This window comes from Microcaecilia unicolor, chromosome 1, assembly GCF_901765095.1.
Source record: "Microcaecilia unicolor chromosome 1, aMicUni1.1, whole genome shotgun sequence".
NCBI classification, from domain to species: domain Eukaryota; kingdom Metazoa; phylum Chordata; class Amphibia; order Gymnophiona; family Siphonopidae; genus Microcaecilia; species Microcaecilia unicolor.
This window is the reverse complement of record NC_044031.1, coordinates 353,544,705-353,566,699: the sequence shown is the minus strand read 5'-3', so window position 1 is coordinate 353,566,699 and position 21,995 is coordinate 353,544,705. Positions and strand designations below refer to the sequence as shown.

General features: G+C 39.7%; 1 protein-coding gene across 1 annotated transcript in view; it reads right to left on the bottom strand.

The window, feature by feature from the left end:
• The window catches only part of LOC115479945, a 72,934-nt gene extending 60,093 nt beyond the window's left edge, over nt 1–12,841 (bottom strand). Inside the window, exon 1 of the mRNA XM_030218328.1 lies at nt 12,072–12,841. Within this exon, the coding sequence (XP_030074188.1) occupies nt 12,072–12,841 (770 nt within the window). The remainder of the gene's footprint in view (nt 1–12,071) is intronic.
• Nucleotides 12,842–21,995: the final 9,154 nt, after the last annotated feature.

Here is a 21,995-nt window from a genome sequence, read left to right as displayed (position 1 = left end):
GGCGTAAACAACTGTCTGGCCGACAGATTGAGCAGACTCATGCAACCGCACACGAATGGTTGCTCAATTCGAGTGTGGTACGCAAGATCTTCCGGGAGTGGGGCACCCCCTCGGTGGATCTTTTCGCCACTCAGACCAATCGCAAGCTACCTCAGTTCTGTTCCAGGCTTCAGGCCCGCGACAGGCTAGCATTGGATGCCTTCCTCCTGCATTGGGGGAGCGGGCTCCTGTACGCGTATCCTCCCATACCTTTGGTGGGGAAGACTTTGCTGAAACTCAAGCAAGACTGCGGCACCATGATTCTTTTGGCCCCATCAGATCTGGTTCCCTCTTCTTCTGGAATTGTCGTCCGAAGAACCGTGAAAGTTAAATGCTAACGTATTGGATTTCCTGTGTGTGCTTACAGGAAGCCAGACCTGTGGGGAAGAAGAGGAAACAGAAAAACCCCACCCCCAGAATAATAATGGTTCACAGTCTCTGCCAGTCTCAAGGCCTACCAGTCGGCTTAGTGGAGTGGACAGTAAGCTTCTAAGATTTGAGTGAGAGTCGCACAGCAGAGGTTCTGTTAGAAGATCCTGGGAGACCAGACATTCCGTTAGAGTGCAGGGTGGGCTCTCGATACAGCAGCTATTCTGCGATAACCATACAGAGAAGTGTAGGAGGCTCGCAGCATAGCCCCTTTTCAGGCTTTGTCAGTAACTAGTGCGTGTTCCCTCCGAGTATAAAAAAATTTCAACACAGGACTACTCTTAATGGTAGGAGTCCCCAACCTTTGGTTCATTGTGAATTTTCCCCTAGAATTGTTCTTTGTCTTCTCTAAATAGTGAATGGGAGATGGGAGTGAATAATAGGCTAGCCAAACAGACCTATATAGCATGACACTTGTCTACCCAAACATGTCTATACCCACAATATGGCCTATCCACTTAATCCTCCTCAAACTAATATAACCTAAAACCCACTCATTTCAAGATAACTGTAAGCCATATTGAACCTACCAACAGATGGGCAAAAATGGGGTACAAATGTAATAAATATGTTATTTCCCTTTTATTGCACATTAAGTTGCAGTTTACCTAATAATTTAATTTCAGATTACCACTATATTTTCTGTATCAAGGTTTATTCTTGTAAAATTATATTAGAAATTGCTTAAAAATAAAATAAAAAAGAGTCCCCAGCCAGGAGACAATTACCTGCTAAGGACCGAGATGTGTTGTATGTTGTCTTTAAAAGTAATAGACATGTACACCACACACACTATACCATGCTTTTTGGGGATGCCCAAAGGTTAGAGCCTTTTGGAGACAGGTCCAGAGATATATGAGCACTATACTGGGAGAGACAATAGGAGGATCTTGGGACCATTATGTTTTAGACACACCAGCGGCTTTTCGTATTAAAGATAAAGGGGCAAAGCTCTGGTGTCATAAAATCTGCCTAGTAGCAAAGAAGACAATTTTGCAGTATTGGGTCTCACCAGACCCTCCGGCCTATTGGCAATGGAGGAATCAAATTCTCTTGTTAGCAACTTGGGAGGCCAGGGAAGCGAGGAGATCTCCAAAAGGGAAAAAGAATTTTATGCGAATTTGGAATGGGTACATACAGAAATTGAGCCCATGAGGCCGCAGTATGCTACTGAACCTCACTTGCTAAATATAAGATGGGACCGGGTGTAACGACCATCTACTAGAGAGAGATGGATTGGCTCCTAGAGGGGGGGGGGGGAAGGATGAACAAAAATGGGGGAGGGGGAGAGAAGGGGGGAGGGGAAGAGGGGATAAAACAGTAAAAAGGTTGATGACTAAATGTAGCAAATTGTTTTCAGTGTTACTTGTTTTAATACCAAGCTTGAATATCAAGAGATGTAAAGCATTTATGTTTTTGAGATGTCATCAATAAAAATGTTGAAACATAAAAAAAAAAGTAATAGACATGTTTGATGATGTGACAGAGGTATAGGAAACATTATATCCATAAAACTTGGAAGGATCCTGTTTAGGTTGGACCTTTCCAAATGCCCTGTCAGTCACAAAAGCGAAGTTACAGGACCACACTTGGGTGCACCTTAAAGCTATTCGAGTGTTCCACAGTTCTGACGCAGCTGACAACCAGTCTCCTACACAGACATCATTGCCTCATGGAGCCCCTAACCCTGAAACAACAGTGCCTGGAGCCACAGACTCTTAAGTTTAGTATCTGGGGACTACTGTTTGTGGGCATAGCTGTGTTCGCGCTGGTATTAATACTGCTAGAAAAACATTATATTATCTTTTGTTAATTTTTCACATTGTATTATTTGTTGTTAATTTTTCTTTCTGTTTATGATTAGGGACTCACTGTCATAGGACTTATTAACCTTTATTTTCTTATTAGGTATAATATTACTGTTATTAGAAAGGAACTATTATTTTTGTCTAAGATAACTATTAATATGTATACCATCTATTGGCTTTCCATTATTCTTACTTTTAATTCTATCAGCACACATCTTCAATCTTCAGGACTTTTTTTGGCAATAACTTAGATTTCCAAGACGTGGATAGGTACTACGCTCTGGGAAGATATCCAGTCAAGACCACAATAAAGTTAAATTTCACTGATGAGATAGTCATATTACAATTGGATGTTTGTAACATAGCCAATTGTGGATCTTTAGACTGGCAACGATGGTGTTGTCAATATCATGTTTATTTGTGTACTTATATTGAAATGAGTCATCATGCATCCCCTTATTTTAATTGGGTTAATGTATGGTGGTATACTGGACCCAACTATCCTAAAGAAAAAAAAATACCAATTGGCTTGGAATAATCCCTTACGTCATAATATAACCCTTGTCCGACAACCAGTAGACTGTACAAATTGTGAAGAGGGGAAATGTAATCCCATACTTATTACCTTTAAAGGGGCATATGAAGGGATTAATCGCATCTTTGGTATTGGAATGGAAGCCACCAACACGGATCCTGTTGGTCGCTTTCATGTGATGGTCACTTACCCTCAAATATCCAATACTGGTTCACTTAATCCCTTACTACCTCAAATTTCAGAAGCAAAGATTCCCATTAAGCTCCTCAATGTAACCAGCCTTAGGGAAACTTTTGTTCTTGAGACTGGTTTCGGTGAAGCTAATGTGTGGCTAGATTGGATTCGATATACTATCCGGAGTTTAAACGTATCTGATTATTATGTTTGTTCTGCTTCTCGCCCTGAGCCTCAGGCAGTCCCTTTTGCCTTAAATTTTGTAAATAATTACAATGGAACCATGTGCAGGTTAAAACTGCTTCAAGGTTCCATTGAAACTATCGAACCACACTGCCTTTCCCTCAGTCTTCTGTTCCCCGACTTACCCAAGGGAGTGAAAACACCCCGGTATTCAGACCACCAGTCGCTGGGACAATTTTTCAGACCTGTTTAATCTGAGAAAAAGTCCTGAATCCTTACTCAGTTGATAATCTTTCACTATGTAACTCTAACTTAACCTCTACCATTGACCTTGACTTTTCTGACTTTTCTTGTTTTCGGGCAGACATATGGTGGTATTGCGGAACCAAAACCTTATACTCCCACCAACTGACAAGGCAAATGTGGTCCAGTCTAGTGAATGGACTTACCAACCCAATCAGTTGATAATCCAGTTCTTTCTAGAAAGAACTACTACTACTACTATTTAGCATTTCTATAGCGCTACAAGGCGTACGCAGCGCTGCACAAACATAGAAGAAAGACAGTCCCTGCTCAAAGAGCTTACAATCTAATAGACAAAAAAAAAGTAAGCAAATCAAATCAATTAATGTGTACAGGAAGGAGGAGAGGAGGGTAGGTGGAGGCGAGTGGTTACAAGTGGTTACGAGTCAAAAGCAATGTTAAAGAGGTGGGCTTTCAGTCTAGATTTAAAGTTGGCCAAGGATGGGGCAAGACTTAGGGGCTCAGGAAGTTTATTCCAGGCGTAGGGTGCAGCGAGACAGAAGGCGCGATGTCTGGAGTTGGCAGTAGTGGAGAAGGGAACAGATAAGAAGGATTTATCCATGGAGCGGAGTGCACGGGAAGGGGTGTAGGGAAGGACGAGTGTGGAGAGATACTGGGGAGCAGCAGAGTGAATACATTTATAGGTTAGTAGAAGAAGTTTGAACAGGATGCGAAAACGGATAGGGAGCCAGTGAAGGGTCTTGAGGAGAGGGGTAGTATGAGTAAAGCGACCCTGGCGGAAGACGAGACGGGCAGCAGAGTTTTGAACCGACTGGAGGGGGGAGAGGTGACTAAGTGGAAGGCCAGCAAGAAGCAGATTGCAGTAGTCTAAACGAGAGGTGACAAGGGTGTGGATGAGGGTTTTGGTAGAGTGCTCGGAAAGAAAGGGGCGGATTTTACGGATGTTGTAAAGAAAGAAACAACAGGTCTTGGCAATCCCTGGTTCCTTTGATGATAGAATTTATATTGACTCTATAGGTGTACCAAGGGGGGTGCCAGATGAATTCAAGGCCTGCAACCAAATTGCTGCAGGTTTTGAATCCTCTTTGTTTTGGTGGTCCACTATTAACAAGAATGTTGATTGGATTAATTACATTTATTATAATCAACAGTGCTTCATTAATTATACTCGAGACACAGTTAAAGGTATTGCTGCTCAATTAGATGCCACATGAACTTGCTGAGAATTCTGGTGTAGATACCTGGACTGAGTGGATGGACAATATTTTTGGGAAATGGAAAACTTTTATAGTATCTAGTTTAACCACAATGATAATTGTTACTGCTGTATTTGTACTTCTTGGCTGTTGTGTAATACCCTGTATTAGGAGTTTAGTGCAACAATTAATTGAAACTGCTTTAAGTAAGAAAGAACCTATGGGACATGGATATGTTCTATATAAAAGACTACATATTAACACATAGATTTAAAATGTTGAAGATAATGTTTAAATTTTTTGTGGTTTCTTTTGTTTAAACCTTATTGTTTAAACTTCTCATTATGAAGGACAAAGCAAAATAAAATATCCACAGGTATAGATAAAAATATTTTCTTTTTATTCAACTGTCAATGCCATGACAGAGCTATGTAATAATGTTACATAGGAAGCAAGTATACAAAAACAATCTCATCAAATACAGAGATGAAGTTGCTTGCTTATACATTTTCATTCTAGTTTATATACACCCTTTTTTAGCACTGCCTGTTCTTTTTTGCACACAATGCTCTGTTTCTCATGTAAATCATTAATCTGGTCAGGGCCATCTGGTGCTTGTCTTCCTTCCCCTTATCTCTCCCTTACTTTAAAGTATCAACCACAGACTTAATTCTCTTGCCAATCTTTGTTCTCTGTTAATCTTTACACACATGTTCTTTCTGCATGCCTCTGCATATTTCTGTACAGGGTCAACTATAATTCAACTATTGCTTTTATTTCTTCAATTATATACAAACCTCCCTTGAACACTGTTGACAGTGTTCACAACATTATGCACCAATAGTTTCACTAGCATGTTTGAGCTTGCTTAAGATATAGAATGTCACATTATTCTTTTCCACAAGGCCGTCGTCACTAGGAAACAGTTTCTGTCAAGTGCTTCTTTTCCATTTGAAAAGCTCTAGCATACAGAATGTTTAAATTGTGTGTATCATCTTTTGCAATCAATTCCTGATTGACTTGGGTTATATTCACATTTTGTTTTTGTGAGATCATGGTTGTGGTTGTTACTTTTGTCAATATATTTCCACACATTTTCATACAGCAAGGAATGAGACAAGCCAGTAGCAATAAAACTATTATAAATACAATTGCAAATGTCACAAGACCTTTTAACCATGGGCCCAGTCCTCCAAACCATCCTTTTACTGATTCCCACCATGAGGTATCCAATACACCTTCATAATCTTTACTTGATAATTTTACTAAGTCAACAATACGTTTCATTGCATTTCTTACAATTATTGATTGATTTCTAATAACTGAACAACACGATGTATCATTCACTATGCCACATACTCCTCCAGATTGGGCCAACATAAAATCAACTGCCATGCGTGTGTGCATTGCATATCTCGCTGTATCATCAATTTCCTCTTGAAGTGCGGCTATAGCTATGTCTAATTCATGTGTTACTACATGTAATAGTGATTGTAAGCGTCTGATTGACATACCCATTTCAGCTGCAATGGCAGATCCTGCAAATGGAATCCATCCAGTGGCTGACAAGGCATCTAAACGTTTCTTAGTCATAGGATAGGTACTGTTAATATAATCTAATGCTAATTGTAAAGCTTGATCATCTCCTGTTAAAGCACTAAAGGAGGTACTGGAAACATCTCTTTTACGTCGTCTCTGACTATTAGAACTATGTGATGTGGTATTTAATGGAATGATCAAATCAAATAAATTTAGTTGAACAAGAGTGCAGAACTTATAACATAATGGAAGATAAGTGTACAGGATATTATCACATAACAAATAATCTCCTAACCGTAAAGACTGTAGAGAAGTTAGGTTATGATATAAAGCATAGGTTTGAGAAAAAGGAAAAATAGGATTATTTGGTTCCTTAACTGAAGAACAAGCAGTAGGCACAGCAGTAATTGCTTGTATAGAAGAGGCATTAAATTGACATAATGAAAAGAAGAAAGTCAAATTTGTAAGAGTAAGGTTAGTAGAGGTTACATAAGAAGTTGTCAGTGTCCGGTTACAAGTTGTTTTATTAGCACAGGCTATAGATGTTGCAGTCTGATTTATGACATAGGATCCCTGTAACACAGTCCAATTCCGGGATTGTATGTCATAAGTATAATTACATAAAACATTAGGTATCTTACCCTGAAGTGAACTAGAGTTTATCAGACACCAATAGTTTAGTGCAGGAATAGTATAAGCAAACAAAGAAGGCAGGCGTTGAGCAGTAACATTGGTCCAATATTGTCTGTGCTCATGATCCAGACCCAAATAGCAGGTACCATTACTGAAACAGTTATGAATACCTTGCAACTTAATCATAGAATAAGGGTGAACATGTGCTGGAATGGTAGTTACAGAAGTGACAAGTGGAGTGCAAACAATACAGTTAGTCAGATTAAGAGTCTTTGAGGCATGTTGAATTCTCTCAACATATGTATTGAGTCCGTAAGTAAGTCCTACCAACAAACAGATTACAAAAACCTTCATAATTCTTTTGCACTGATGATGTTGCTAAGGAATGCCTTCTAGGGGTATAATGGTGGTTTCTATTTGCTCAGGTGGTCCTGGATCTTACGTAAATCAGATAGATGTATCCAGGTGGTATGGTCTGACAATTTTGCTGCTGTGCGAGTTAGCTCTTTTATTTCAAATGGTCCCACGTAAATTGGGTCCTTCCAGGTCTTATGTGTGAAGTTCTTTCGAAGGACCTTTTGACCTACTGAAAAAGATGAAGAAAAAGTCATGTGAGGTGCTTCCTTTGATTTACAAATTGCCATATCTCTGGTCAAATTTATTATTGGATTTATTTCTTTCCAATAATTAGTTACACCATCATAGCCAGTATCAATTTCTTTTACAGGTACTCCTCTAGGGTCTCGTCCTGTATGTAATTGAAAAGGTGTTATCTGCAATTTTGTACTTGGATGACACCTTAACTGTAGCACAGCCATGGGCAATAAGTCCAACCAGGTATATCTCTTTTCTGAACCTTGATTTAATGAGGCTAGTAAGACTCTAAGTCTTGTTTTTAATAGGCCGTTATAGCGTTCCACTAGGCCGTTAGAAGTAGGACGATAAACAGACACACGTCTATGTAGTATTCCACACAGGTCAGTCATATCCTTAACCAAGGAATTAACAAAATGACTTCCATTATCTGTCACCAATTTCTGTGGGCACCCATGTGCAGGTAGTATGTACTTCAGAAAAGTGTCTATTACTACCTGAGCAGTTTCCTTTGAACACGGAAATGCTTCCACCCATTTTGTAAATGCGTCAACCCACACTAAAAGATACCTTTTACCGGTATTACCATATCTGTAAAATCCAAATGCCATTCTACTCCAGGTCCCGTTGGAATTGGAATGGATCCAGGAGAAATACTTGGTCCTCGATGTACTATATTTTGGGAACAAACTAAACAATTTAATACAACTCGTGTGGCATAAGAAAGCATATTTGGATGCCAAAATGAAGCTTCCATGGCTTTACTCATGTCAGACGCTGGTAAATATAATGTCACATGCCAATTATAAAAATTATTTATCAATTCAGAAGTAGAAATACATGTTTTTCCACTTGGGTGTATCCATTTAGTTTTTCCTGCATCCATTTTACATTCCAAATTTTTCCATTTTATTTCTTCAGACTCAGTGGGTTTTTCTCGTGTCTGTGTGACATCTGGTGGGTATGGTGTTTCACTATCTCTTTGACTTTGCATTCGTGTGGTAACCATCATCTGCAATACTTCCTTAGCTGCTTTATCTGCTAAGTCGTTCCCTTTTGCTTCAAATGATGCCTCGCCTGTATGGGCTGGCGTCCAAACTATGGCTGTGGCTAATCCTTTCCCTTCCCTTTCACTCAACTGGCACAATAACCATTCCCATAATTTAACATGTTGGAGGGGTTTTCCGTCTGCTGTTAAAAATCCTCTTCTTTTCCATTTTAACAAATGATATTGTAATGAGCTAGCAACATAAGAGCTATCTGTATAAATAGTCCCTTCTGTAACCAATCCCATTTCTTTTACTGCTTCACATACTGCAGCAAGTTCAGCTTCTTGAGCTGATACGCCTATCGGCAGTTGTTTCTGAATTTTTTTACATACTACCATAGAATCTCCCGTACCCAGAATTTTTAGAGCTGCAAAAGATGTTTTATCACCTGTTTGAGCTGCGTCAGTGAACCACATCTCACCTCCCTTGGTCAGGGGTTGGAAAGAAAGTAATTTAAAGGTAGGAATTGCTTCTAATCCCTTCAAATAATCTTCTGTTTCTTGCTCGATTTTAAATAAAGCATTCATTAGCCTAATATTGTCCTTAGTCAAAGACTGGGTCTTTATGTCCTGTCCTATAAGAACAGCTTGGTACTTGCCAAAACGCGTGCTAGTTAAAGCAATTTGACTATTAGACAATAAATGATGAATAGTATGATTGGTATGTACTACGATCGGTACAAAAGGCATTACCGCCCTCCATTTCTCTATTGCGGATACTAAAGCCACCAAAAATCTGGGAATCTCTTCCATGCCTCTTTCCACGGCTGAGAAGGTTCCTGATAAAAATGAGACAGGCTGTGTAAAACTGTCACATTGATTCACCATAGCAGCCCATGTACTATTCATATCTTTTACCCACAAATGTATGTCCTTATCTGTGTCTACGGATGCCAGGGGATTATATGACGTTAATTGTTGAGCTATCACTTTGATCAGGGTAATATCGTCCGCAGTCAATTGTATTGGCGTTTTTACGGGTGTCCCAGCCGGGACACGCAAATGTCTATATAATGGTGCGATGATCTGTGAGTAATTAGGAATCCATTGCCTACAGTAGTTAAATGATCCAAGTAGCCCTCTTAACTGCGTAAGTGTTTGTGGCATAGGTGATCGCAAGATTTCCACTAGCGCCTCCTTTGTAATAATTTTAGAAGCGCTGGAAATGGTCTGTCCTAAGAAGGTAACTTGTTGTTTACTCACAAAACATTTATTACGATTACATTTATATCCCTTCAACAATAATTGCTCAAATAAAGCTAGTGTCCAGGAGAGACATTTCTCCTGTGTGGGGGCTGATAACAAAATATCATCAACGTATACAAACAGCGATATATCATCGGGCAAAGAATTTCTAAAATCTTCTAAATCCTTCATAATCTGCTTAAAGAATACTGATGGGCTCTCGGTATAGCCTTGTGGCATACGAGTCCACCTATAAGCTTTATTATCAAGCACAAAAGATGTTAAATCTCGAGATTCCTCTGCGAGGGGAATGGCGAAAAAGGCATTTGATAAGTCAATAACAGAATTATATGTGTGTATAGGCTGTGTTTGTAATAGAGTTAGGGGATTGGGACACACTGGGAATTGTGCTTTTACCAAATCATTTAAGCCCCTTAAATCATGCACTATCCTAACATCGCCATTTGGCTTTGGTACTGGAAATAAAGGGGTATTAAAGGGTGAATTGGACGGTTCGATTATATTAAATTTCAAAAGTGTCTCAATTTGTTGAATGGTCTTTGTTAGTAACTGAGGTTTAATAGGATACGGTGGCCAATTAGGTCCCTCATTAACATGCTTTAATTTTATAACATGGGGTTTCATTTTTGCTTTGCCATATGGGTCGTCTGGTGTACTCCAGATATTAGAAGGTAAATTATTTAACAATTTGTCTCCTTCATCCTCGTCTTCAGTACAAAAGAAGTCTTGTAGGACTGAAATTAAGGAGCTCTGCTTCTCCTTTGGAAATTTAAGCGTTAAACCCAACTGTGTAAGTAGATCTCGCCCACATAGGTTAACGGGACAATTTTCTGCAATCACAAAGTCAATAGTTCCTGTCCGTATTCTTTCCTCATGGGTATTATTGTGAACCTTTAGAATAACACTTGTGGGAATTGTAACTCGTTTATTCTGTTTTTTTCCTTCAAATCCTACCATGGTGTCAATTCGATTACTCAAGGGAATTCCCCTTATTTTTTTGCACAAAACTGATCGAGTAGCTCCCGTATCTATCAAGAACGAAACTGGGATTTGATCTGGGCCTACAAGTAAAGTAACAAAAGGTTCTTGTGTATTTAATGAAAAGGTGAAATCGTCATTCCCCCCCCGTGCCTAGTCAGTATACGTCTTTTTCAGTATCATGGTCAGATTGCCATACAGGGAATTGCTGCTGTTGTGGTTGAAGCGTGTGATGTGCTATTTGTTGCTGCTGCACAAATGGGTTATTAGTACCCATGTTCCCTTGTTCCAATACCTGTTCGATTGTTTGGCCCTGAGTCACGGGGGCGATTGATGGACTTAAATTTTGATTTTCCATTGCCGTGGGTATCACTGGTCCTAATCTAGATGGACATTCATTAGAATAATGTCCCCAATTTAAACAGGTCCAACACTGCACATTTGCTCTTCTATTGGGAGATGGCTGACTATATCCCCGACCTCTTCCGCCACGACCTCTACCCATTCCTCTACCTCTGGGAGGATATTGATATGCTTGCACCTGTGGTGGGTAAGGGGTATATGGCAGCTGTGGGGGATTCTGATAACCCATAGGGCTCTGCGCCGGAGTCATATAATACACAGGTCCCTGTGTAATCTTATTTGATTTTAATTTTTTGTCCTCAATCTCTTTAATTTGCATTGCAACAAGTTTGTCAGAAAGTTTCTGCTGTTCCTTTACTGGGGTTTCTAGCATTTTCACATGTATAGTACTAAAATGCAATAGCGTAGAACGAATCTCTGGCCAAGGTTTGGTCACTAATGCAACAACATTATCAAGATTTTTTCTCATATTCATAGGCAAGGTAGCTAAGAATAAATGTAAAAATATTGCTGATGCGGGTGCAACGTCGGCATCATTTCCCGTCTGTGCCTTATAGATCTGCATACATTTATTCAAATGGGTAGTAAAATCTTCTCCCTTACCATTCCATTTAGTGGAGGTAATGGCTGAAAAATCAACCTCAGTAGGATACATTATCTGAAGTGCTCCAGTTAATTCTACTCGGGCATTCCCGGAGAATATAGCACCATCCTCATCATGTCCTAGAATAGCAGGGTTCTGACTTTGTAAAGCCAATTGTGCCAAACTTACGCCAGCTGCAGTACAAAATGCTTTGAAATCTCCCACAGCTAGCTGTGTTCCTGCTGTTAAAGCATCCATCTGTTCTAACCAAATACGAGCTCCCTTCTGTATATTTGGTAATTTGCTCGTCATTGTACTTATATCTATGGGGCTATATGGTTTATAAACACGTGAACGATTCCCCAATGCATCGGTACGTGTAAGTATGGGCATAGTAATTTTTTCGACCGCTCCCGTGGTACCCTTATGAATCAATCGTTGTATTGTTTCCCTCCAAATTTTAAGGCCTTCCAAAAATCGTTCCTGTTGATCCCAAGACTTTCCCTTTTTCTCAACCTTATCAATCAATGTTTCGATATCTGCGAGGCTGGTAGGACCAGCTGGAGAAACTGGCAAATTAACTTTAGCTGTTAGAAAAGTCCCAGCTATCTCATTCCAAAATGCCCATCCATATTTACCAATTAGTTCAAGGCCTAACTGATTCATTAGGGTTTGCATAAACATTTCCTTATCCGAACCATATTTCTTTTTTTCTAGTTCCTTTGAGCTAACACCATCCTCCCTCTTATCATCCTTTTTCCGAAAACCCTTCAATGTGACTTCATCTTGATCCCCCATTGCTGCTTCTAAAACCTCTTGAGTGACTTTCTCATCCTTCAACAGCTTAACTTGGCCCTTCATAGTGAAGGAACCCTTAACTTCCATATTGGCTGTATTTTCCTTGTCTGTATCACTATCAGAAGTGATTTTGTGGGGCTCAGACCCTTTGTGGACCGTCTCGCCCTCTTCAGATAAACCGGACGTAGTGTCCGAATCATTTACTTTAATGGTACGTTTTTTTGAGCGTTTCTTTCTGCTCTCAGGTTTAGGGGGGTGCGATTTTTTCCAGGACTTATAGCCTGCTGCCGCACCTGCATCCCTTCTATCTTCCTTGTAACTTGCAAGGTCACCCAAAGGATATAGTGACTGTGGTTCTCGTGTTGGATCGTATAGAGGCGGTGCTGTAGGAGTTACTACGGCATCGCAAGGAGGAGGCACTACGGCCTCTTTTGTGGCATTAGCAATGCGTTGTTTATCAAAATGCCACATGTCAGACGTGAGAGAGAATAAATTCCAAACATGCAAATGTTTTAACAAGGAATCCTTTTTCTTGTTATCTCGTAGGTAATTAAGTAATTGCAACAAAACAGGTTTCTCTAAGGATCCGTCCTTGGGCCAGCCAAGGAAAGGGTTCTTAGAAGAGTACTTACACCATTTCGTATTCATTTCTAATATACGTTTTTTATCAAAAGGAAAAGCAGTTTGTACATGCTGTAGCGCCGTTAAAGTGCTAGAACTATCTACATACAAGGTAAACTTTGGTTCATTATCCTGTACAGGAACTTCAATATCTATATTAATATTAGCCATTTTGCAACAAATACAATAATATTGTAAATAGTAACAAAGAATAAAAAGAAGAAAGAAAAGAAAGAAATGAAAAAGGATCACAGCAAACAGGGTAAAAAAATACAGAAAAGTATGCAGTATGACGTCAATATACTCACCACCTAAGCAGATACCTCGGATCAAGTAATTGCAACGAACCTCTCACGAGCTGGCCAGTATCGCAAGACCGGGGCGTTGTTAGTCAATCACCGAAACAGGCATCGGGGGTCCCGCTCGCCTCACACGGGGCACCAAATGTTTAAACCTTATTGTTTAAACTTCTCATTATGAAGGACAAAGCAAAATAAAATATCCACAGGTATAGATAAAAAAATTTTCTTTTTATTCAACTGTCAATGCCATGACAGAGCTATGTAATAATGTTACATAGGAAGCAAGTATACAAAAACAATCTCATCAAATACAGAGATGAAGTTGCTTGCTTATACATTTTCATTCTAGTTTATATACACCCTTTTTTAGCACTGCCTGTTCTTTTTTGCACACAATGCTCTGTTTCTCATGTAAATCATTAATCTGGTCAGGGCCATCTGGTGCTTGTCTTCCTTCCCCTTATCTCTCCCTTACTTTAAAGTATCAACCACAGACTTAATTCTCTTGCCAATCTTTGTTCTCTGTTAATCTTTACACACATGTTCTTTCTGCATGCCTCTGCATATTTCTGTACAGGGTCAACTATAATTCAACTATTGCTTTTATTTCTTCAATTATATACACTTTTTCTGCATTATGGTCCTCTAGGATTATTTAGATGGGGAGGCATTGTAAGTGAAAACAACAACGAAGAGAGTCCAAAAACTCCCGCAAGAGAACAAAACTGTAACAAAATTTTGTTACAGAGGCATTGTAAGTAACATAAGGCTCGGGGAAGGTTAAAGAAGGGCAATATATATCTCATAACCACCTTGTCTTGTTACACATAACCTAATACCTGTCATATATATCCTACAGAGTTGGCATGAATTGTGACTCATACCTACTCCCTAACCTTAACAATGTGACTAAGATTTAGACACTTATGCAGGAAACTGAAATTGCCCTTTAGTGCTCATGAGGTCGTATGGCAATGACAGGAACAGGATTCTCATCCTGCTAAGGGAATCTGAGTGGCCTGCAACCTAAGCCAGCCTGTGGCTGGAGCACTAACATAGAATATGTAGAATAAGTTAACGAAAGGCGAGACAGGTCCTGGGTGCAGGTCTAGGCTGTGGTTTATGTTTTCTGTAACACCAGAGTCACAAACCTAAATGAAGCCCTTACTTTCAAGGCCTTCAAGGGGGGAGATGTAGAATTATGAGCACAGTCATGCATTATGGAATGGGTTAAAAGGCCTGTATATTATTATTTTAATTAAGAGCTTTGGAAAAGCCTGACTTTGGTTCAGGATCTAAAAATGAGAAAAGCTTACAGGCCTTTAACTGTAATCTGAACTCCGAAGTTCCAGTAAGACTCCTGAGCTGTTGGGACATACCATGCAGCAAAATAAGGAAGGGCTAGGGTGCAAAAACCTCATAAACAGGATGGTGCGGTTTACCAACAGGGCAGTCAGTTACTTCCAAGAAGAGATGGTCAAAAATTTAGAACTGAGTGGTCTTGCAAGAAGCTGACTGAACTTTCCGGTCAATGCTAAAAAAAAAAAAAAGCCAAGCACGTACGGTAAATGGTACCATATATGGTCACTAAGGTGTTGACTACAATATATTACATCCAATAAGGTGTGAATATGTCAGATTACTTGTATCCTAAATGGACATATAAAATTGATTGTACTTTCTGCTTTAAGGGTGTGAGACAGTCTCAGGCCGGCACCTTTGTGCAAGCAGTGCTGCTCTCTCACATGAGAAACCAATCAATTGTATCTGCATTGGCAAGTAATCCAATTGCTTTCTCATAATTAGTCTTGAATCTCTTATACATATTTTTGGAGAATAATAAATAAAAGTATTTCTTTGCTTGTATATTCTTTGGAGTCTCAGATATAGAAGTAGTTCTTGTGTAGCAATGTTCTGTACTCCCAGTGAGATATCACTGATCTGCTAATAATAAAAAAACTTGATAAGGTATCTAATACAGAGCAAACTGATGCAGCCTTGGGTGATTTATTTCTTCCTAGGTAGGGATAAATTGACCCTAAAAAATTCAGGCCAGGGATTGATAAATCTGTTGACTCTGGAATCTATCAGAGATTGACGAGCCTGCAGGACTCTGGAATTTATGATCTCTGGAATTTATGGTCTATTATGATACCCTTATGGGCAAGCAGGCTTAGGAAAGAAACTAGTGTAAACAAAAATGGAGAATGTGGTCAAAACAGGTTTAGGAAAGCAGATGCTGGGAACCAGATAATAATCTGTGAGAAGGATAATTTGCAGAAAAAGCCATGTAAATCATTGTCTGAAACAAACGATATAAGCAGCAGAATTGGAACGGTATTTCAGAGATGCAGACAGTGAATATCTATTTAGGTATCTGTACTGATCTCTCATGAGAAACTATTAATTGTATCTGTACTTGGTAAGCAAATAAACAATATACTTTCTCATATGCCCATAGCCTTGGTTTCTTTTATCCTCCCAAATTGTGGATGGCTGGTATATGCTAATTTGGGAAGGGTACAAGGGGCCTAAAAACATGAAGTGTAGGAAGCTAGCAGCATAGCCCATTTTCAGGCTTAGTAACTAGTGCCTGTTCCCTCCGAGTATAAAAAGATTTCAATACAGGACTACTCTTAAAGGTAGGAGTCCCCAATCTTTGGTTCATTGTGAATTTTCCCCTAGAATTGTTCTTTGTCCTCTCTAAATAGTGAATGGGAGATAGAGTGAATAATAGGCTAACCAAACGGACCTATAACATGACACTTGTCTACCCAAACATGTCTATAACCCACAATATGACCTGTCCACTTAATCCTCCTCAAACTAATATAACCTATAGCCCACTCATTTCAAGATAACTGTAAGCCATATAGAACCTACCAACAGATGGGAAAAAGTGGGGTACAAATGTAATAAATAAATGTTATTTCCCTTTTAATGCACATTAAATTGCAGCCTACCTAATAATTTAATTTCAGATTACTACTTGTAAAATTATATTAGACATTGCTTAAAAATAAAATAAAAAAAAGAGTCCCCAGCCAGGAGACAATTACCTGCTAAGGACTGAAATGTGTTGTATGTTGTCTTTAAAAGTAATAGACATGCTTGATGTGACAGAGGTATTTTCAGCTTAGGTTTTGGTTAATGACTGGAGCTGAGATTTTTAGGAGAGTGCTGTCTCTGTCTTCCTCACGCAGAAAGACATGAGTGACCATAGATTTTTGAGAAGGCTATATGTGAGCATTCTGATACGCTTGGAGGCATAAATGAATCTCATGATAGTCTATTTTGATATCAGAAAATTTATTTTTTTCTATAGTGTGACTTTTTCCTATAAGGTAACTGTAGCACTCTAATCCTGTGACTCACAAATAGCAGTTACAGTAAATTTTACATTTTCTAGCCCAAAAATGTCTCTGAATAGATGAGGTGTAACATGGTTTTGATAAGAATAATTTCTTAAGCTAGCTAGCCACTTACTGATTTTTTTCAAATGTATATGGGATATTGTTACTGGTGACACTGTGCTGTTCAACTTCTTTTCTTTTTTTTTTTAAGGAGGAGAGAGTATAGAGATCTTTAAGTTTCCACTCTATGATAGTAGAGATCTTTAGTGGCTCTATTAGAGTAATTGGTGACTTGTAAATACCCCTGTGGCTTCTGGAACAAGGGAAGGGCTCTCCTATTACTTCACTGGGTAGGAGAGCCCTTACTACTACTAAACATTTCTACAGCACTACTAGCCCTTACCAGTGAAGTAATGGTGGAAGGAGACTCCATTTGGAGGTAAACCATGGATGGTATAAACCCCCTGCCCTGGTTGAATTTTAGTTCCTTTAGCTCCTGCTTTCAAGTCATCATGCCATACAGTAACAGGAAAATGGTCTTTGGCTAGTGCATCCATTGTACCTGGATGAGAAAGGAGTGGAGAATAGTAATAGGGTTGCTGAGGCAACACCAGCCTTCAGGTGTAAGCTGGAATAGGGAGCCAATCTCTGAAAATCTTGAAGAAGAAAATAAGGGAATGAAGCAGTTGGAGAAAATTAAACAATGGATCCTAACCTTCTAAGCAGGAGGAGACAAGGAAGATGTCCCTGGGATATACAAAGATAAAAGAAACAGAGGAGCTCCCATCAGGAGACCCTAAAGAGTTGATAACCCTGAAAAATGAAATAAGAGACTAAGGAGCCGATAATTCAGATTGCGGGAGGCAGCCCAGCTAACTCCCGCAGTCAGTGGTGAGCTCGGATATTAAATGCTGGGCTGTTTCCTGTGACAGGCATTGAATATCCAGTTTATTTTGGGCCATTATAAATGGCTGGCTAAATCAATATTTAGCACTGGCCAGCCAAAGGTAGGCCTGCTATTTACGTGGGCCCATTTAGCTGGCAAGCGTTTGAATATTCGTGGTTAGCCAGCAATAACACACCATATTTATTTTCTGCATTTGTATCCCACATTTTTCCACCTATTTGCAGGCTCAATGTGGCTTACAATATGTTACAACAACATTCACATTAATGGAATAAGAATTTCAGAATACAGATTCAGATAAGGTGCATAAGAATATCATGGTAATCATATTGACGGAATAAGAAATTAAGAACTATAACAAAGAGATACATAAGAATACATAATATAGCTGATTAGTCGCTATGTGCTGACTGAATATTCATTGGGATATAGCCAGCTATCCCCCACTGAATATTCGTGGATAGCCAGCCGGGAGCCGTTCCTGGCCAATTAAATAGCACTGAATATCGGGCAGTAAGTGTTGATAATTTTGCCTCTGACTATATCATTGTTATTGAGACTTTTTCCCTCTTTCCCTAAATCCTTTTGGTTTGGAAACCAAATTCTAGCCTGGACAGAGTTATTGTGTGCCAGAGGAGTATGGAGTGTGTGGATTGATAGTATCAGAGGCCCTCCTGTGTACAGTAGTGCCAACCTTGACCCACCAACAAACCTTATATAATTAAAGTAACCTGACAAATACTTATCCAAGTGTTAAAAAGTTTACACTTACATTAGGCTTTGCTGAAGAAAATGAAGACAATCAAAAAAAGCTGCCACTATTCAACTCAAACAGCCTCATTCCATTTAGACTACATTGTCTTAATACGGTCAGTTTTGTTTTCCTAATAACCACCCTACCCTATCATGAGGGATTAAGTTACAGTTCTTCTGTTGGAAACACCAGAAAACTGGGTACTCAGCATTGTTAAATCTGGATATTACCTCAGACTTCTAAGCTCGTCCTTCAGGATGCCTATTTTGTTCTGAACTAACACAGACTTACTACCTCCTTCAAAAATAAATTCTTCTGTTTCAAGGTAATGCAATAGAATCTCTTCCAATACATAAAATAAATTGGTGTTTTATTCCAAGTATTTAATCAGCCTCAAGAACACTGGAGAACTATAGCCCATCTTGGGCCTTAGAGGCTTAACCTCTCTCTCTGCAAGGAGAGATTCAAAATGATCATCCTCCACTCCATCCTCTCCTGCTTGCCCAAAGGGGACTGATTATGTTTGCTAGATCTCAAGGATGCCTATATACATGCACCAATTCACCCCAGGTGTAGGAAGTATCTTCATTTCATCCTGAAACCAAACATCTGTAGAAATTTATTCCTTTCAAACCCTCTTCAGCTCCATCCAAATGTAATGGAGGAATAGCCTAGTGGTTAGACAGCAGGCTAGGAAACAGGGATGCCAATATGCAAATTCAGCCTCTCCCACAGATGTTCTGTCTGACTTTGAGCAAGTCACTTCACTCTATTTGCCTCAGGTACAACTTAGATTATAAGTAGAGCTGTACCAAATTGCATATTTTACTATTCGTCTGAATACAAATGAAAAATATTATTTGACTGAATACAAGTAAAGGGCATTGAGCTTTAACAAATAATAATAGAAGCTCTGTGAAATCAGAGATCCAAGTGTTTATTTTAGTACGATTTAGCACAGTAGAGCCCCAGATTATTCGTATTCGAATTTAAATAATTATTTGACTGAATACAAATAATGTATTCAGGTACAAATCAGATGTGAATATTCGGTACAGCCCTAATTATAAGTCCTTTTGTGTTCATGCTTGTAACTCATTTTCAGGTCAAAATTGGGCAAATGATAGTAATTAAATCTAAAATCAAAATCCAAAATACCTGGTAGTTGTGGCACCCACCTGTGTTCAAAAGGTTCAGTGCTTCCCATGGGTCACAGCTACAACCTGCCTAGAAATTGTCTGCAAAGTACAGTTAAACCTCTTCAAGTACAAGCCACTACTGCTACCATGGCACTCTCAAAGTCCAGAAAATATATGCAAAACAGTGACTCGGTTTTCCCTCCATAATTTTACTTCACTCTGCTGCCTGAGCCAAACTTCAAGCAGTACTGAGTAGTTTGTTTTGGTGATCCATCCAACACTCACATAATCATTAACTAGGTTGCTCCTCAAAATAGACAAGTTACCTATAACCTTGAGTTTGGGCATCACCTTCTTGCATGCTTGATTCAATCCTGCTTGCTGATGGAGAAAGCAAAGTTACTTGCCTGTAGCGGTTTTTCTCCAAAGAGAACAGGATTAATCAGGCACACAAACACTCCCACCTCCCTGAGAGCTGTCCTACTTCATGAGTTACGAAACTGACTAAAGAGACCATGACATGCTTGTGGTCTCTTTAGTCTTTCCACTGGTCCTGAGCTCTGGGAGAATTGTTTCTTTCCAGTGCTGTTCAATGATGTCACTTGATTTCTGTTCCTCTTTAATCCTTATGTCTAAGGAGAACATCTGTTATAGGTATGCAACTTTGCTGTGCTGCTGGTACCAGGACCACAATAGACAGTCATTGTGGGTGTTTTCTGTTATCACTCATACTTTCTCCATATTGCTAAAACAGCACTCTTGGTCATGCCTATACTGATTTCATTCTGGGCCGTTTACAGTGAAAATTATCATGTATCAGGGAAACAAAATTTTATGCACCAGATGTCATTTGTGTTTTAGCTGTAAGAGGCAGGTTTTCTGCAATAGTGGGGAATATTTGTCATATAAGTAACAGGTGCTTTGACTTGTCTCTAATCAGTCATCTCTATTTTTTGTTTACCTTGTTCTGCAGCAGCTAAGAGACAAAGTGAATGATGAGGAAGAGGAGTGACATGACAGGCAGGAAGAAGAGGAAAATGAAGACCTCTTATAAAATTACCCAATGAGTTACCTGCATAAAAGGTGTGTACTACTGTTCAACCCATGTGTAGGTATATTCAGGAGTGTAGTTTGGGTTAAGTGTTGGTAGAGTTGCAAATGCAACAGTTCAGAGACATAGGACACTCTTGCTTCACAGTGCCAAGGGTCTTAATTGGGGATAGATATTTCAAGTTGTCCCCCTGTCATCTGATATGCACATGAATTAAGGAGGAAGACACTACTTCACAGTCCCACCCTTTTACAGAGTTACTTCAATGATGGGTAGTCCCACCTGTCAAAGTGTCTCCTGAAGGCAACAAGGAGGGCTAGGATGGAAAATGAAAAGGCTATGAAACTCCAAGTAGGTTGAAGAGTTTGAATAATTACTATACCTATTTCAAGAACCAGACTCAAAGGAAGAATTAAAACAAATTAATTTCTCTCTTTTCCAGTAGGTTAGAGGATGGTATGGGGATTCAAATAAAATATCAGGATAACAGGTATTTTAACCAAATAATGCTAAAAGCAGTAAATGTCTGTCTTTACATTATAAAACAACTAGCAAAAAAGGCCCGTTTCTTTGAGAGATGAAACGGGCGCTAGCAAGGTTTTTGTGTCCAGCGACCGTCCTGTTCCCCGGCCCCCCCCCTGCAGGCACCCATGGCCAGGGACCCAGCTGTCCCCCAACCCCCCTCCAGGCAGGCACCTGTCCGCTGCTGTCGCTGGCGCTCCATCCCTTGGCCCCCCCCTGCAGCCACCCATGGCCAGGGATCCAGCTGTCCCCCAACCCCCCTGCAGGCAGGCACCTGTCTGCTGCTGTCGCTCCATCCCCCGGCCATCCCCCCCTGCAGCCACCCATGGCCAGGGATCCAGCTGTACCCCAACCCCCCCTCCAGGGACCTGTCTGCTGCTGTCGTTGGTGCTCCGCGATGCGGTGTGCATGTGAAAAATGGCCAGCGAGGGGCAGGGGGAGATGGCGTTTCATGGAGTGTGTTTACTCCGCCCTCGTCGTCATCACGTTGTGATGCGAGGGCGGGGCACACACTCTTGGGCAAACCGGATATCTCGCCCGCTTCAAAGTTCCGGTTGGAGGCTTCATAGAACGTTGGAGTTGCCTTTTATATATAGAGATTACTCAGTTCACTTGCATAATATATGCTTTTGGTATTACTGCCGTAATTTTTTTTTTTTACAGGATTTTCAGCAACAAGCTTCAATTTAAGATATGTATTTCCTCTTACCACTAACACTTGATGCCACTTTAAAGGTTTTAAATGATCAAGATACTTTTCTTAAAATCTTTAACCTAATTGTATTTTTTATACTTTCTCGAACAAGTAAACTTTCTTTCAAGCAAGTAAATATAAAATTATAACTCAAGTTACGGGGTCTCTCAACTTGTAAAGTTGCTCAGAATCACTCATTACTCAGAATTCTGTCAGGTGTCAACTAATGTGGTTGATGCAAGTAGGTGAATTTATGTTTTCCTCTGTCTGTAAAAAGTCAAT